The sequence below is a fragment of the Carassius auratus genome, chromosome 20 (assembly GCF_003368295.1).
Source record: "Carassius auratus strain Wakin chromosome 20, ASM336829v1, whole genome shotgun sequence".
In the NCBI taxonomy this organism is placed as follows: domain Eukaryota; kingdom Metazoa; phylum Chordata; class Actinopteri; order Cypriniformes; family Cyprinidae; genus Carassius; species Carassius auratus.
The window spans coordinates 16,052,425-16,068,395 of NC_039262.1; the positions used below are offsets into that span (position 1 = coordinate 16,052,425).

A 15,971-nucleotide genomic window follows, 5' to 3' on the forward strand; every position below is an offset into this window, starting at 1 on the left:
TATAATACTTGATCATCTCGCACTGAGAAGGAATCTTCGCTGAGAATGGCAGGAACAAAGATAAGGTACTCTATCGCCATCATGTGATTGAACATACAAAGTACACCGCGGAGAACAGTGGAATGGATTCTCCGTGAACTCTCAAGTACTGAAAATGGACACGTTAATGCAATTACATTGAAATGGTGTAGTTCACTGCAAAAACTTTTAAGAACTGATATTTATAGAAGATGATCTACAAAAGTCCTTTAGTGATGCAATTTTGAATCAGTTACTCGAACCCGTCCCCTTCCATATATATAATTTATGTTGAAATGTGTTATTTTTTATTTTTATCTGGTCAATTTTGATCAAGTAAAATGCACTGTGGCTTTAATAGCAGCAAAACTAGAGCACACTTCTGCGCGCGGTGTAAATGCTCCGTACTAATCTGTTAACATGCCCGAAAAAAAACGCTCTGTTTACGCGTGGGGTGTGAACCCGAATAGGAAACGTTAGTGGAATCGTTCGTCTAGCAGTCTACAGCGTTAAAAAAAAAAGTTGAATTACTTTGTTGTAATGCGACTCATTTGAGGGAAACAGAGCCGGCGGAGACCGAGCGGACCACAGCTAGGGTGACATTTCTAGCCACACGGGCTTTTCTGCTCCTTGTCTTCATCCAATCTCCATCTCAGACATTTACGCCGCAACCTACCACCATAGCTCATCGACATCAATGACGTTTTTACTTTCGAGGCGTGCCTAAACAGTTTTTGATTGACAGTCCACCGACCAATCCACGCGTTCGTTGTGCAGCGGGTAACCAATCATTGGCCTAACAGCATAAACCAGTGTGTCATCAAGCTAGGTTTAGCGGTCTGTTTTGAGCCAGGAAAAAATAGGCACACAGCACTAGCACAGTTTGCTAACATATATTTGTGATAACAGGTTAGCAAGTAGTCGCCATTTGAGTGAGTTTAGCAGTAAGGAGAAGGACATTCTTACCTTAGTGACCAACTTCTGGGTATGTAGTCGGTCAGTAAATGTGTATGAATGTGGCTTTTGGTGCAGGCTGGGACGGCAGCTACAGGGATTAGCTGTACGGGGAGCTCCTGCTAGCTGTGCGATGCTGACATACCTTCAGACGGCTTGCTAATTATCTCATAACAGGAATTTTGGTGTGACTTCAGTCGGAAAAATCGTCACCATTCATACACGGACTGTTTTCCAAAGCCGAGACCGGTCTAAATAGTCCGCTAGTGAAGCGCTTGAGTTAGCTGGCTAGCTGGGTCGCCTGCAAGTACAAGGTTAGCTGCTTAAAACGAGCCACCTGGACCCGATAACCATAGAAAGAGGTAAGAAAATACAATTAAACACTGTGTTGCTAAGTTAATGATGATTTTAGAGTGATATTTAACAAGGGTCCTGTTATTTAAAGCAGACTGACCAGCCAATTATTTATAACTAGAGAACTATGCACTCTATAAGATCAAAACCACTGAGGTCGATTTGTGTTTATTGGCAGTTAAACACGATGGTGCTTTGATTAAAATCTTGTCGTTTGGTTTCTGACATGTTTGCTGATTTGAGGTAACGTATTCGGAAACGCCTTCTTCATATCGGTATGGGATAATGCTGTGAAATGAGCCCCGGTAGTTCATTGTGCAGTGATGATTATTATATTTCCTTCATAAATGTTGAGCTATATTCTTAGGCTCCTGTGTAGGCAGTCTGATCAGCATTTAATGGGATGAGAACATCAACTCACTTTCCAAATCTGAGTACATGCTAATAATCAGTGTTGAGTATGTCACCTTCAGGTTTTCTTTGGCTTTTGCCGGCTTTACCAAGTCAACAGTCTTGTTTATTGGCCTAGTCTTTCAGGCTCTTGGGAATGCAATATACTCCACACCTGTTTTTTTTTTCCACAGCAGCAGTCATGCGTTTCACGGACCGACAATTGAGACTTTTCAGGCACACTGATTTGAACTCTCCTGGTTTCCTGTCTGGCAGTGTTTATATTGAGACAGGACATACTTTTATCTGTCAAGGACATGCATTTCATCAGAAAGTGAAATGCAAGATCATACCAGTCACTTTTTGTTAAAACAAAAAAGTAGTTAAACCTTGGGCAATGAGAGTGACTTGCTGTCTGTAGTCTGCATAAAAATGTTTTGGATAAAGCATATTGGAGTATGTAGAAGGAAAGTTTGATGTCTTTATAAACTCAGATCCAGTGTTCGCTTGGTCAAAAACATTGTGTCAATGTAAAGAACAACCATCTGTATAGTGGTTGTAATTTGAGTTAGGCATTTTAATCAATGAGAGGAGTCAATTGTATGTTACAGGGCCCTTCCTTATAAAACAAACACGGACACAAGCTGTTGTCTCGCAGTATGTTCCTTCAATTCAAAGCTTGTGGTGTCTGAGATGCATTATTTAAAGTGGTTTCTTTTGGGCAAAAACATTTTGGCTACTCATGAAAGCGTTGGAAAAGCATTACGATACAGTCAGGTGTGTCGCAGCAGATTTTTAAACAGTTTGACTTTGAAACAAAATAGTATCTTGGCTAATGAAATTGCATGAATGATGCCTGTCAAATGCCTGTCAAAATTTGGTCAGTCCAGTGAGAACTGTTGAACTGTCATGTTTTAAACTGCCTCTCTCCACTTTCTCTGACTTTGACGTGATTATCACTTTTTGTCTGCACTCAGTGACATTTTTTTTGTGTGTGTGTCATGTTTTAATTCAACTAAGAACATAAAGTGGAAGAGAACTGCCTCTAGTTCACTCAAAAAATAGGTGTATGTTTATGGTCAGGCATAGAAATATAGATTTTTTTTGTTTTGTTTGTTTGACCCATCTAAACGAACTCCAAGAGAGAGGTTGCTAATTTTTAGGTTACAAAAACCCAGCAGGACACTTCAGGATATGTAAGCACATCAGTTTCTTTAGTGAATAAACCATCTAGAACAAGCTCTTTGCACTGCTGTTGTCTGGAGAAAAATATAATCAGCAGTGTCCATGTCCTGTTTGTGATGTAAGGGGGGTGTAATATTTTGGAGCTCTCTTGCCGCCTCTAAAACAAAAACGAATTCTGTATTTTGCCAGGGTGTTTTACTGGAGGTTGTGAGGACGTCAGGGTGTCCGTTTTTGAGCCGAAGCTTAACTAAATGTGGGTCATGTTGTACAGCAATGATCCTACACTCTTAAGTAAATGTATAACCGAACCGCTTCAATAGATGACATTTCACGCTTTAGAACAGGCAAGTCAAAGTCCGGACTGTCTAGTTGCTATTTTGTCGCCTGACATGGCTCGAGACATTTTACAGTTCAGTCTATGAAGAAGCTGAGCTTACATTATATGTTCAGATAATGGCCTTAAACATTATCACAGTCTTTCTCTTACCGATGTCTGCGAAAGGCCTTGTGTATGAAACCTTGAACGTCCAGTAAACAACTTGGTATCTTGAGCATTGATTTATAATACTGTTTGATGAATGGGGAATAAATCCTGGACTGTGGTTAAGTGTGCAGTGCTTTGTTTCTCAGCACTTTAAATCCCAGGCTCGTACTGGCAGGCCGTCTAGGGCCATATTAGAGCCACCATAATATAAACACATCTGCAGAATGGAAAAGCAGTGGGCTGTTCTTCAACGCTCACTTTTACATAAGGCTCTCGTGGTCTTAATTTCGTCTCTGTTTTGGTAAGGCATTCATAGGCTACATCTGGTTCATCATATGATCACTTAAAGCTTATTAGTATCTAAAGTTGAGTTGATGTTCTGAATAATTTCAGATTAGTGACCTTTTATATTACCGTTTGGGTTGACATTAATGTTAAATGTAACTTACTTCACTTATACGATGTGTTCTTGTTTTTAAATTCACAAGCAGCAGTAAGGATGGTAGAAACACTTCCCTACATGGCGTGGCTTTGCCTCCAAAGTCCTTTTATTTTATGACTGGTGTTATGGCAGCCTCACATTTATCCGCCGGATAACTGACAGTTACACTCAGTTGTGAAATGTATTAGCTAAGAGTGTTTATTAGGCGTAAGATCTTGCTTAATATCATGGCCTTTCGTTTTGGAGGCTGTTCCCTTTTGCTTTTTACATTACACAATTTTTATGTAGACGCCAAGGGCATTTGTCTTATTTAAAATGATTTAAGTCTACATTGGGTTGCACGAGTAGTGTTTGACTGCATGAAATGAATGCATTTAATTGTGTTATTGCACATTGAAAGTCTAATGTTTTTTAAGTAAACATTTTTAAGCTAAGCTATACCAAGTAATTTTTAAGTTAAGCTTCATCTAGTTTCCTACCAGTTGTTTTATTAGACTCGTGAAAATACTCAGTGGCAATTGCTTATCATAGCCACTGGATATGCCAAAAACCTGTTTTTATGCAATTAGTCATTTTATTTTGACAACTTTAAAGAAGGCAAATCTGGAGTTTTGCCCTAGGAAGGTGAGAAACGCCATCAATATCATGCCAGGGCAGAGCAGCAGATGAACCAGCGAACTTTCAACCTACCAGATAAGTAGACTTAAGGGAATATTTTGTCTTTATTACACAACTTTCAGACAAGTTGTCGTCTTCCTTGTCAGCAGATAAGAGGTTTTTAATTGGTAGATGTTTGCTTGTCATAGTTGGAGGACTCTGGTGATAATGATGTGAGTTGTCATAATGACAGCACTTGGATTTGCACAGCAACCATAACTGTGAGGTCTCTGTTAGCCAACGCCCCTTGCAGGAAGCCAGAAGAAAGCCAAAGGCCCTAGATAATTATCGTTGAGCAAGTAAATATTCAGGTCGGTAATACAGTAATATATTGCACAGTCATTAAAATAAGTAAAAAGCCTTTGCATTGTAATGCGTATGTTTCCATTGTAGTGATAATTTAAAAAAGTGTTATTGGTTGGTAATTTTATTCTTAATAGTGTTAATATCTAATCCATTATGAGAATTTATAAACGGATGATACACTAATTGCCCCCTTTTTTCTGGTCTTCAGTTTGGTTTCTTTTTGGTAAGCTGGAGCTGAAATTGATGTGTATCCAAATGTAGGACACAGGGCAGAACAGAAGGTCACATCCATAGACCCCTGTAGATACTCTCTGGAGAACAAAGTATCTATTCCTGCTGTGACATTAATCACCTTTCTGTTACTCTCATCCGGCTCCTACCATAGCAAAGTGTCAGGATGTTAACATTTTAGATGGTGGGTTGGGGGAAAAAACTGTTCTTATTCAGGATGAATGGTTTTCATTACATTCTTCATTGCAGTCTTTTTAAGCCTTTAAAAACATGACATGGTAGAACCTGTGTAATGTCCAGTGTTTTTTTTGTTTTGTTTAGTTTTGGTATTGTTTTTTTCCCCCTTGTTTTATGGTTTGGGTTTTGTTCTTGTTCTGTTTTTTGTTTATGATTTTTGTTTGTTTTTGTTCTTTGCGTGTTTTATCATTTTTTTAATATATTTATTTTAATATTTATGTATTGGTTTATTTAGTGTTTTATTTTGTTTTGTTCAGTTTTGGTATTGTTTCTTTTTTTTTTTTTTGCTTTTATGATGTGGGTTTTGTTCTTGTTTTTTGTTTTGCTGTTTTTAATGAATTATGTTTGCTTTTATTGTTTTCATGTTTTAATTTTGTATTGCTTTATTTTTGCTTGTTTTATGATTTGAGTTCTTTTTTTGTGTGTGTGTAAATTTGTTTTGCTTTTGTTTTTGATATTTATTTTAATATTTATTTTTTCCTTTTTTGTTGTTGTTGTTTGGTTTTTGTTGGGGGTTTTATTTTTTGTCGCTCATCATTTTGTCCAACGTTACACACTACTCTTCATTCTAGTGGAGATATTGCCTTGCTGAACACGTGTACAATGTAAGTCCCCACTCCTGCCACTCCTCCACTTCCTGTTCTGCCTGAGAGGAGTATTAAAGCCTCATCACTTCCTGTCCCATCCGTCCCATGGTAATCCCAGTGCATGGTATTCCTGTGGGTGTGTTTTTAGCCCTTATGTAAGGCTGAGAAGCCTCAGGGACACCAGCCTAAGTACAATTTAACCTGTAATGGCCCACCACTGTTTACAAACTTTGAATTTGAAAGGCCAAAGCAGGTAGAGTTTGAGGGCTTGAGTGCATGTCTGTCTTGATCATGACTGGATGAGGATTTTGATTCGTAACAGACTTTTCATCATGATGCCTTAAAATGCCTCCTCCAGGGAAGCTCATTTGCTTTTGTCATTTAGCTGCTCAGTAAATCCAAGCATCTAAATATGTCTTCACTGCCATTCACAACTCCTCTTCTGTTGCCTCATGGGATAGTAAATTGCCCATTGGATGCACACTTCAAAATCTCAATGGTTTTCTGCACATTATCTCTGACTGTTCTGTTTTCCTCTTTCTCTGTTGCCCATGAACTCTCTCTGGAACAGGGCTATGTCTTCAGCAGCCACCACAGCCCCGTCGGTGGACAAGGTGGACGGCTTCTCCAGGAAGTCTGTCAGGAAAACCAGGCAGAGGCGAGCACAGAGCTCGTCCCAGTTCAGATCTCAGGACAAGCCCATAGAGCTGGTGCAGCTGCCTCTGCTGAAAGGTAAGCTGTGTTTACGTGGTCAGAGGAAGTTAATGGTTTGTGATGGCAGAGTGTTTTGCTGGTTTTATTTGTCTGATAGAGCTGATATGGTTGCTTGTATTATAACAACAAATCAGCAAAGAGACAAACTGAATGCAGACAAACTGTTGCTGTGTGACCAAATGAAAGAAAAGTCTCAATTTTCAAGATACGATTGTTCTGTTAAGTCTGTCATGCTTACCTAGGCTGTTATTTATTTGAAGATAACCACAGTATTATTGTGAAATAATATAAAAAAATTAAAGAACTGTTTTCTATTTATACACAAGTCGTTTTAAAAAATATATTTATTTTAAAATTAAATTCCTCTTACAGAATAATTTTTTTCCATTATTACTTCAGTCATCCTTTACACATGATTCTTAAGAAATCCTTCTAATGTGCTGATTTGGTGCTCAAGAAACATTTCTTATTATCAATGATGAAAAGTGTTGATTAATAATTTTGTGTAAACGGTGATGCATTTCATCAGGATTCTTTGAGTAATAGAAAAGATTGTAATGGTCATTACTATCACTTTTGATCCGTTTAATGCATCTTTAATACTTTCATACAGAAATGTATTATTAAAATGTTTAATGTCAGCTAAAGTATGTTGATGAACAAAGTACGTTTTTGAGATCCACACAGTATCTAAATAGATTTATGAACAGTAAATCATTTGTTTTGAGACATAAAACTTAACAAACTTCAATGTTTTGCTTTAAAAGTGAGCACATTCTGTCTCTGTGAAGTGTTTAAATATGGTCAGTAAAGCCAAATACTTTTGGGTCATATATAACTGTGTCTTGAATGGCTTTTCAATCTCAAGCGCTCTATGAGCTGGGATATTTACAGGTCAAATGCCAAATGGACCTCCAAGCTAATATGTGAAGTATTTTCGGCCTCCTACCAACAGTCCTGAAATGAGGCAGATTACAGTGGGAAAGTCAAGGAGGTTGATGTAAAACATTTTTGGAATCTTAGTATCCACGGATTATTTTGCATGAACTCTTTCTTTCTGTCTGTCAAGATGTTTCTGCGCAGGAGCAACCAGAGCTGTTTCTCAAGAAACTGCAGCAGTGCTGTACTCTGTTTGACTTCCTTGACACACTGTCTGACCTCAAAATGAAAGAGTATAAGCGGTCCACCCTCAATGAACTGGTGGACTATGTCACTCTCAGCAGGGGCTACCTGACTGAGCAGACCTACCCCGAGGTGGTCAAAATGGTGAGATTAGTAGCACACCATGTGACTGAAAAGTTTCTGTGGTTGTCTAATTTATATGACTATATAATTCAGAGATACCTTAAGTGTTCCCTATTTTCATTTGTCACAGGTGTCATACAATATTTTTCGGACTCTACCGCCTAGTGACAGCAATGAGTTTGACCCAGAGGAAGATGAGCCCACGCTGGAGGCTTCATGGCCACACTTACAGGTATTGAGTCGCAACCAGCAGCAAATAAATAGGAATTGAAGGGTTAGTTCACCCAAAAATTAGCATTAATATAGTTTTTTTTTTGTTGATTGATACTGAAAATCAAAAATAAGAATGAGGGTAGGCGGGTGCTTTTGTTCAACAGTCCAAAAATAGTTCAATAAAGTGCAACCATCCATAATAAAACATGCTTTACACGACTCCGGGGGATGAATAAAGGCCTCCTGTAGTGAATCTGCCAACTGTAACTGTAACAAAGTAAAACCAGTGTCCTCCTTGCTTATATTGAAATCCTCCCACATGTTTTGTTATAAATCCTCATTTTGTGCTTCTAATTCGTGACCGGAGTTTTTTTGTTCTCTCTTCATCGCGCTTCGCATTCATCACTAATCACAGCGACGTGCTCTACGCATATGTCTATGACAGTTTGGAGAAGTGAGAAAAAGGTGTTTATATCATTTTAAATATAGTAAAGTTTCTTACAAAAATGCATCTATACGCTACAGGAGGCCTTTATTCACCTTGAGGGTCAGAAAATCAAGCTATATGGGCTTTTAAAAAATTCTTAAGGTTGAAATAATTGTAAGGTTTCATTTCAAGGATAAGATGTCTGATCTCTCTCTTTTCCTTTTCCACTTAAGCTCATTTATGAGTTCTTCATTCGCTTCTTGGAAAGTCAGGAATTTCAGCCCAGCGTTGCCAAAAAATACATCGACCAGAAATTTGTATTACAGGTGAGTGACTTGTCTGTGCAGTGTTCTCTGACTTCTCATCCTAGTATCAATCAAATAAAGCTAGTATTGCCAGTAAAACAGCACAGATATAGCTGTTTGAATATTTATTACTGATTGGTCAGTGGTGGCATTTTTCTGTCAAATATCTTTAAAATAATTACCTCTAAACTGTAATATTGAATTTTGTTAATGATAACCAGTTCCAATTTTTTTTTTTTTTTTTTTTTTTTAGTTGCTGTGTATTAAGAAATGTAATATGTCTATTTTAGAGTGGTACACATTGCTAATATGGTTAATACAACTCCTCTTGTGGATTTTCTAGCTCTTGGAGTTGTTTGATAGCGAGGATCCACGAGAGAGGGACTGCTTGAAGACAGTTCTGCACAGAATCTATGGAAAGTTCCTCGGCCTCAGGGCCTTCATCCGCAAACAAATCAACAACATTTTTCTTTGGTAAATAACTGTCAAGTGTTTTTTTTTTTGCGAATATACTAGATGAAATATTGTTATTCTGATGTATGTTTTTTTTTTTTCTCTCCTCTCCTCTCCTGCCCTGACAGTTTTGTATACGAGACCGAGCACTTCAGTGGCGTAGCTGAACTGCTGGAGATTTTGGGAAGGTAAGTCATATTTTAGGACCTATTCTTTGGTTGGCAGTGATGTGGAGAAATTGAAATCAGGAAATAAAGAGTTTGGAAAGACATGAAGGGTGACCCACAGAAGTCATATTCCTGTTTTATTTTACTCCACCCTGTCTCCTCAGCCCCGAGACATTTAGAAGTTTGTGTCTTCTGCATATTATCAGTTTTTTTCATGGTTATCAGTGTCAGATCAGAAGTCTCACACATCTCTGGTTTTACAGCATCATCAATGGTTTTGCGCTTCCTCTCAAAGCTGAGCACAAGCAGTTCCTGGTGAAAGTGCTGCTGCCTCTGCACTCAGTGAAGAGCTTGTCTCTCTTCCATGCCCAGGTACAGACACTCCGCTGCTTGTTACTCGTACACATGTCTGTGCTTGCTCACTTACATTTCAGGGGCAGAAGAAACCGATTCCCTGTTTACATGCTTGTTTATGAATCTCAACATTTGAAATGCATGTATTTTAATCTGAAGTAATCTCTTTTTCTAGCTGGCCTATTGTATTGTACAGTTCCTAGAGAAAGATCCAACGTTAACAGAACCTGTAAGTGTTCATTGTCACTGTTATCTTCCTCATTCTTAATCAAGTTTCAGCTTGTTTCTAAAGCATTTTCACAAGTTGGATAATTTTTTTTTTTTTTTTTTTTTTTTTGTAGGTTATCAGAGGCTTGTTGAAGTTTTGGCCAAAAACATGCAGTCAAAAAGAGGTGATGCCTTATTATTATTATTATTATTATTATCTAAAAAATTATCTTTTTTCAGGAGAAATGCTTTACACGCTTTTCCTAAATGTTTTTGTACCCTCGACCGCATTGTCTTCTTTTGTAGGTTATGTTTCTTGGAGAGTTGGAGGAGATTCTAGACGTGATCGAGCCGACTCAGTTTGTTAAGATCCAAGAGCTGCTCTTCAAACAGATTGCTAGATGTGTGTCCAGCCCCCATTTTCAGGTAAACACACCCCACCCTAAATCTTCCTCACAAAGCCTGTGATGTCTTGTAATGGCCAAGAAACTTAAACATGAAGATTTTCGAAAAGCAAGTTCCCATCGCTGTACCATCACAGGTTCACAGAGGAACCATTCCCCTTATTTGATCGCATTTTTAGTCCATTGTAAAGATCAGTAAGCATGTGTGATCATTAATATCACAACATTTTGGGTATAAAATCTATTAAATATAAATCAAGAATAAGATCCATTGCTCAAGCTAAATCAACTATGCTTCCACTAATAGTTTTCAACTAAAGTTTTTAGGTTAAATCAGGTTCTGCAGTCTAAAATCCGTATGTAGAACACTACTGATTTTACAATATTTAAAATGTAGGTTGATCTTGTTTCAGGTGGCAGAACGAGCCTTGTACTACTGGAACAATGAGTATATCATGAGTCTGATTGAGGAGAACTCTAGTGTGATCCTGCCTATCATGTTTGCCAGCCTCTACAGGATCTCCAAAGAGCACTGGAACCCGTAAGTTTTATATTGTCATTTATTTATATGTATTATTTTAATTTGAAATAAAAACAATTAATATATACCATTCAAGATTTTTGTCAATAAGATTTTTTAAATCTTTATGCTCACAAAATCTGCATTTATTTGATCAAATGCAGTGAAAACAGCATCATTGTGAAATACTACTATACTACTACTAAAAGAATGTAATTTATTTATGTGATGCAATGCTGAATTTTCAACATTATTACTCCAGTCACATGATCCTTCAGAAATCATACTAATACTTCTTCTTAACCTTAGTTAAACGAGGCAAGTCACTTAAGAACAAATTCTCATTTACAACAGCATGATCCTGGGAGGAGAATATGTCATATATATCTTAATTGTACACATACAGTTCACCAATACACACACAAAAATGTAAACATTATCACTGATGAAAACAGTTAAAAAAGGAGCTCATACAAAAAAAGAAAATGTTTAAATACAGACTAGTGGCTCTAAATTTCTTTCTATAAATTCACCATTTGTAAACTGATGTTTACTGTTCATTTTTTTAAAATATCAATAGCATTTGTATTAAAACTATATTCACTGAATGTATATATATAAAAAAAAAAAAAACAAGAATCGAATCGAGAGCTTATCGAATTGGGACATCTGAATCTATACCCAGCCCTTTTAACCTTGATCAGAAGGTGTTCTCCATAATAAGCATGATCTAGTTGTAACTGATATTGAGTCTTTGCACACATTCCTGCACTTTTGACAAAGTGGTTTGATGTTCATCGTGTTTGCTTTCCTCCACCATCAGGGCAATATCAGCTTTGATCTACAATGTGCTCAAAGCCTTCATGGAGATGAACAGCGCCTTGTTTGATGAACTCGCCGCCAATTACAAATCAGACAGGCAAAGGTAAGAATCAAACAATGCATTGTTGTAAACTCCTACAGTTTACAGCGCGGCTCAGATAACCTCTACCTCTCTTTCCTTCAGGGAAAGGAAGAAGGACAAGGAGCGCGAGGACCTATGGAGGAAGCTGGAGGATCTGGAGCTCAGACGGGGCATCCAGAACAGTGATGGCGTCATTCCCACCTAACACGGACCTCGTCTCCGCCCTTCTGTGTGGTCCCAACCAATCCCTTTCTACTCTGCCACAGGGACCCCGTCCCCCTATTTGCTTCTCATCCTGCATACTCTACCGCACACTCCCTCGTTCATTTCCTCCCTTTCAACAGCACTGTAAATAATCCTCTCCCTCTTTCCTGTATCATACTACTACACTGAAAGGAAGAAGAAAAAACATAAAATTTGAAGAGAGACTTAATGTGCACTCCTTGTTGTAAAAAAAAATATATATGGTAAAATGATAATCAACTATGGTCAAAGGATATATTTTAAAAAAAACCTTTTCAGTTCAGAAATTGTTCAGCGTCTCCATGTCAGTATATTGTTAAGGAATTGCCCTGGGACTTTGGGATCTGTGCTCACCCTGCAATTAAAGATGTCTTATTTTTTTGGTCCCTTATGAAGAGAGACTTTTCCATCTAGACATAATTCGACTCCCCTGACTCAAGGGACGCAAACCAGAAACCCATGACGTGAATATAAGGAAAACAGGAGTGGAGAGAGAAAAAAACAAACATTGAACAATCCTCTCTGTGGTTTGCATTTTTGTTCTTTTACAGGATGATCGACCCAGTCCTTTACTGTACAGTGTGGACAGGTGTCCATAACTTAATGTGCGAGATGGGCCACAGTCGGCTACAGTGGTTACCTTCGCTCAATAAAGAGGACAAACCTCTCTGAGGACCTTTTATTTTTTTAACTTGTGAACCAGGTAATGATCTGGTCATAGTTTCATGCTGTCTGCTGTGGAGACTCTTGGGAATTCCAATGTGGAAATTCAGTAGTTACCAAGAGTACATCAAGCTCGGTTTCTCCGACACTAGCAGGGACTCGTGGAATTTCAGCGGCGCACCGTGTTCAGAGCTCATCCAGTGTTTTTAAAACCGTTAGGTGACATATTTTTCATAAGGAATATTCTGAACTGCTTTTCGTGAGCCTCCCAGATTTCCACTGCTCGGCTCTGTTCGTTTTGTTTTTAGGGTGGGTGGATGTCGTCTACACAACCGAGCTGAGCGAAACAAGGTTTTTCTTTCTTTTCATGGAGTGTTTGAAATGAAATCCTGCTTATGGTGGGGTTTTTAGGGCCTAACTCTGATCCGGTAGGTCATAATCTCTCTTCTGAAATACCAGCCGCCAGGGCAGGTTAGTAAAAAAACTAAAAAGCACTTTGAGTTATAACTCATTAGTTGTTCTCCTGGGACTTCAGCCCCTTCTCTTCTCTTTTATTTGAAGTCTCAACAATCGTGGTTGTGGATTTTACATGTGAGGAGGATGTATTTTATTATATTTTATTTTTTTTGGCTTAATCACGTGTCTCTCTTTCTCTCTTCCTTGTTTTAACTCTCCCAAGCTCATAGTGTGCTTTATGATGGCCCAAGTTTGATATGTGTAAAAAAAAAATCAAAAGAAAGGGTTTGATGAATAGAATAAATCTAATTATTTTAAAAAGAAAGAGATATTAAATAAACCTGTTTTTCTTTTGTGGTAAACTTGGCTGCTTTGTTTTTAATTGCTTTTGTAGGTTTCAGTGTAATATATATTTTTCAGAACTACACCTGTATCAATTTGATCTGATTAACCCATGAGGCTTAGTGTTATCTGTCTATTATTATTAGAGTATACAAACATACAGTTTGATGTGAGAAAATAGGTTTAGATTAAATCAATAAAAGCATTAATGTGCAGTTTAAATCCAGTAGGTGGCAGAAGGCGTATTCCAGATGAATGATAAAGAGGAATTTATTTATTAAAGCAAGGAGAGTATGGTAGTTGGTAGTCTTGGTAATAATTAGACTTAAAGATTTGATATTTTCTGTATTTTCTGTTGTCATTTACTCACCCTCATGTCATTCCAAACCTGACCGATATTTGGGGTAGTCAAACAGTTGATTGTAGGCATTAATTGTCATAGGATTTTTTTTCCCCCATACTATGAAAGTCAATGGCTACCGACCACTTTGATTACCCGAAACATCTTATTTTGTGTTAAAACAGAGAAAGAAAGAAATTCATACGGGTTTGAAATTACATTTTACGGTGAGTAAATGTCAAAATCATGCTTGATTTTACAGAATCAAAATACAGAAACCGTACACCATGCATATGTAAGAAATCTTAAACTTAGGCATAGATTTGTTGGATGTGAGGGACCCATTTATAATTTTAATGCTTTCATCTTGCGCTTGTGGCAAAGCTCAGTCTAAAAATGCCAGTGATTTACATTAGGATGACCAGTCACCCTGGTTTTTGGTGTCCTGTCTCAACGTTTTACAGCAAGTTTAAAATGGACAAGAACACTGCAAATCTGCAACAAGCGAACGCGTAGTGATTATTTTCACAAACAGAGGGCGCTGAAAGCTACGCTGATGATTACTTGCTTGGTCTCGCAGCTTCTTCAGCCTGGAGGAGAGCAGAGCACTATTATCATCATTTATCAAAAGAAACACTGTTATCGCTTTCAGAGTAGTCACATACTATTACTAGCTAGAACTAACTGTTCCCAGTGAATTTTAGTACTGTTTGTATGTAATGTATATTGGGGTAGGGCACTGTTTTGCACACAATTTTAAAAGGTTAACGTTACCAAAGCTTCACAAACATACCTGTTAAGTAGCCATGAAGACCAAAGATGTTCTTATTATGTGGAGATGTCAACTTCTGCACTTCAATTTGCTTCACAGAAGTAAGCTATTTTATTGAAATGTGTGAGATTTCCTATTCATTAGCTGCTATAGATTACTAGAAGTGGATTAAACGGTAAGACTATCTGCGCTACCAAGCAGTGTGTTTATGATTACAATAATACATTAAAATAATATTACAACAAGCACAACAGACTGTTTTGTACAGGTAAAATAACAGGACGTGGATGTCACCGGAACAATTCACCTTTTAGTTGCAAATAGCCTTAACATCATTGAAAAAGTATATAAATCCACAACGAACATTTAACGGCAAGCAATATAAGATGATAGGATGTTGCTTCACAAAAGCAAGTTTTTGTCATGACAGTGGACCGCAGGTATAAAACTTGAGTACTTCCAGGAAAGATTTCAAAAACGATTCTAAAGTTTTACCACAAGCTTTAATCACTCTGTGTATATTTACAACACATTTTTAGTTTTGGCATAAAGCTGTCATGTTTCTTAAGCATACAAATCAATACACGAAAGACTTAAAAATATTAGATATAAGTTTACAGTTCAAGTTATAGCTTTCAACCAGCGACTGAATACTGGTCTTCTCATTAGCATTACAGTATATAAACTATTGCATGGGACAATGCAAGGCACAGTGTCGTAAGTGCACTTAATTAAACTGAGTGAAGAAACAAACTATGCTACATTGAAGGCAAGTGAATGACGGCTCATTCTTCGTCTCTGTGGAGCAGGCTTGATTCCTCTGCCAGAGGATGGTCTCTAGCACCTTGCGGGCTCCGATCCCTGAGGTCAAACTAAGGAACGACTGATGTGAAGAGCAATCAGAAGTAATCAGTACCAGTTCTGGTGTCCATAACATGGTGGTCTGAGAACTACAAGTACTCACAGGACATCGTTTGGTATGTGACTATGGAAGCTTAAACTGTTGGTTTACCTATACATTGTTCAACACATGTCCAATACAAAAATTTAAGGGTTACACATATTATTTTCCATATTATTTGACACTTGTACCAAAAACACAGTAGGGACTTTGAAAAGGCCACATATTTAGGGTGGGACTGCTGAGAGTCCATGATCAGCTGTGCAGTTTACAGCATGACCACATTACATGCCTGAGGAAAAAAAACAAGTCCGAAGAACAAAGCCATTTGTGTCTGAGCTGATCTTTAAAAGGGAAAATGAGGGGGCTGCTTCAGCCACAGGCAAAACTGAGCCGTTAGACAATGTATAAGCCTGGTCCACAGTAAATACACTAGTACGTCAGCTGAAATAGAGAGTGATAGGGTGATATAATGAATTTTTTTTTTTTCACAGAA

The 15,971-nt window shown here is 37.8% G+C and overlaps 1 protein-coding gene across 1 annotated transcript; it reads left to right on the top strand.

Moving 5' to 3' along the window:
• The first annotated feature begins 835 nt into the window (after positions 1-835).
• On the top strand, positions 836-13,482 carry ppp2r5ea (protein phosphatase 2, regulatory subunit B', epsilon isoform a). Its single transcript, XM_026291253.1, has 14 exons — positions 836-1,334; positions 6,417-6,577; positions 7,629-7,825; positions 7,935-8,036; positions 8,678-8,770; positions 9,093-9,223; positions 9,331-9,390; positions 9,633-9,741; positions 9,899-9,952; positions 10,065-10,115; positions 10,237-10,356; positions 10,748-10,875; positions 11,678-11,779; positions 11,861-13,482. Exons 2-14 carry the CDS (start codon positions 6,421-6,423, stop codon positions 11,961-11,963), a joined length of 1,407 nt encoding a protein of 468 aa, XP_026147038.1. The 5' UTR covers positions 836-1,334; positions 6,417-6,420; the 3' UTR covers positions 11,964-13,482.
• Positions 13,483-15,971: the final 2,489 nt, after the last annotated feature.

What these genes read in the sequence shown, in the direction of transcription:
- ppp2r5ea (XM_026291253.1), top strand. Translation starts at nt 6,421, where the DNA reads ATGTCTTCAGCAGCCACCACAGCCCCGTCGGTGGACAAGGTGGACGGC. An exon ending in ACCCCGAGGTGGTCAAAATG is followed by an intron (nt 7,826 to 7,934) that starts GTGAGATTAGTA and finishes CATTTGTCACAG; the next exon opens with GTGTCATACAATATTTTTCG. An exon ending in ACCAGAAATTTGTATTACAG is followed by an intron (nt 8,771 to 9,092) that starts GTGAGTGACTTG and finishes TGGATTTTCTAG; the next exon opens with CTCTTGGAGTTGTTTGATAG.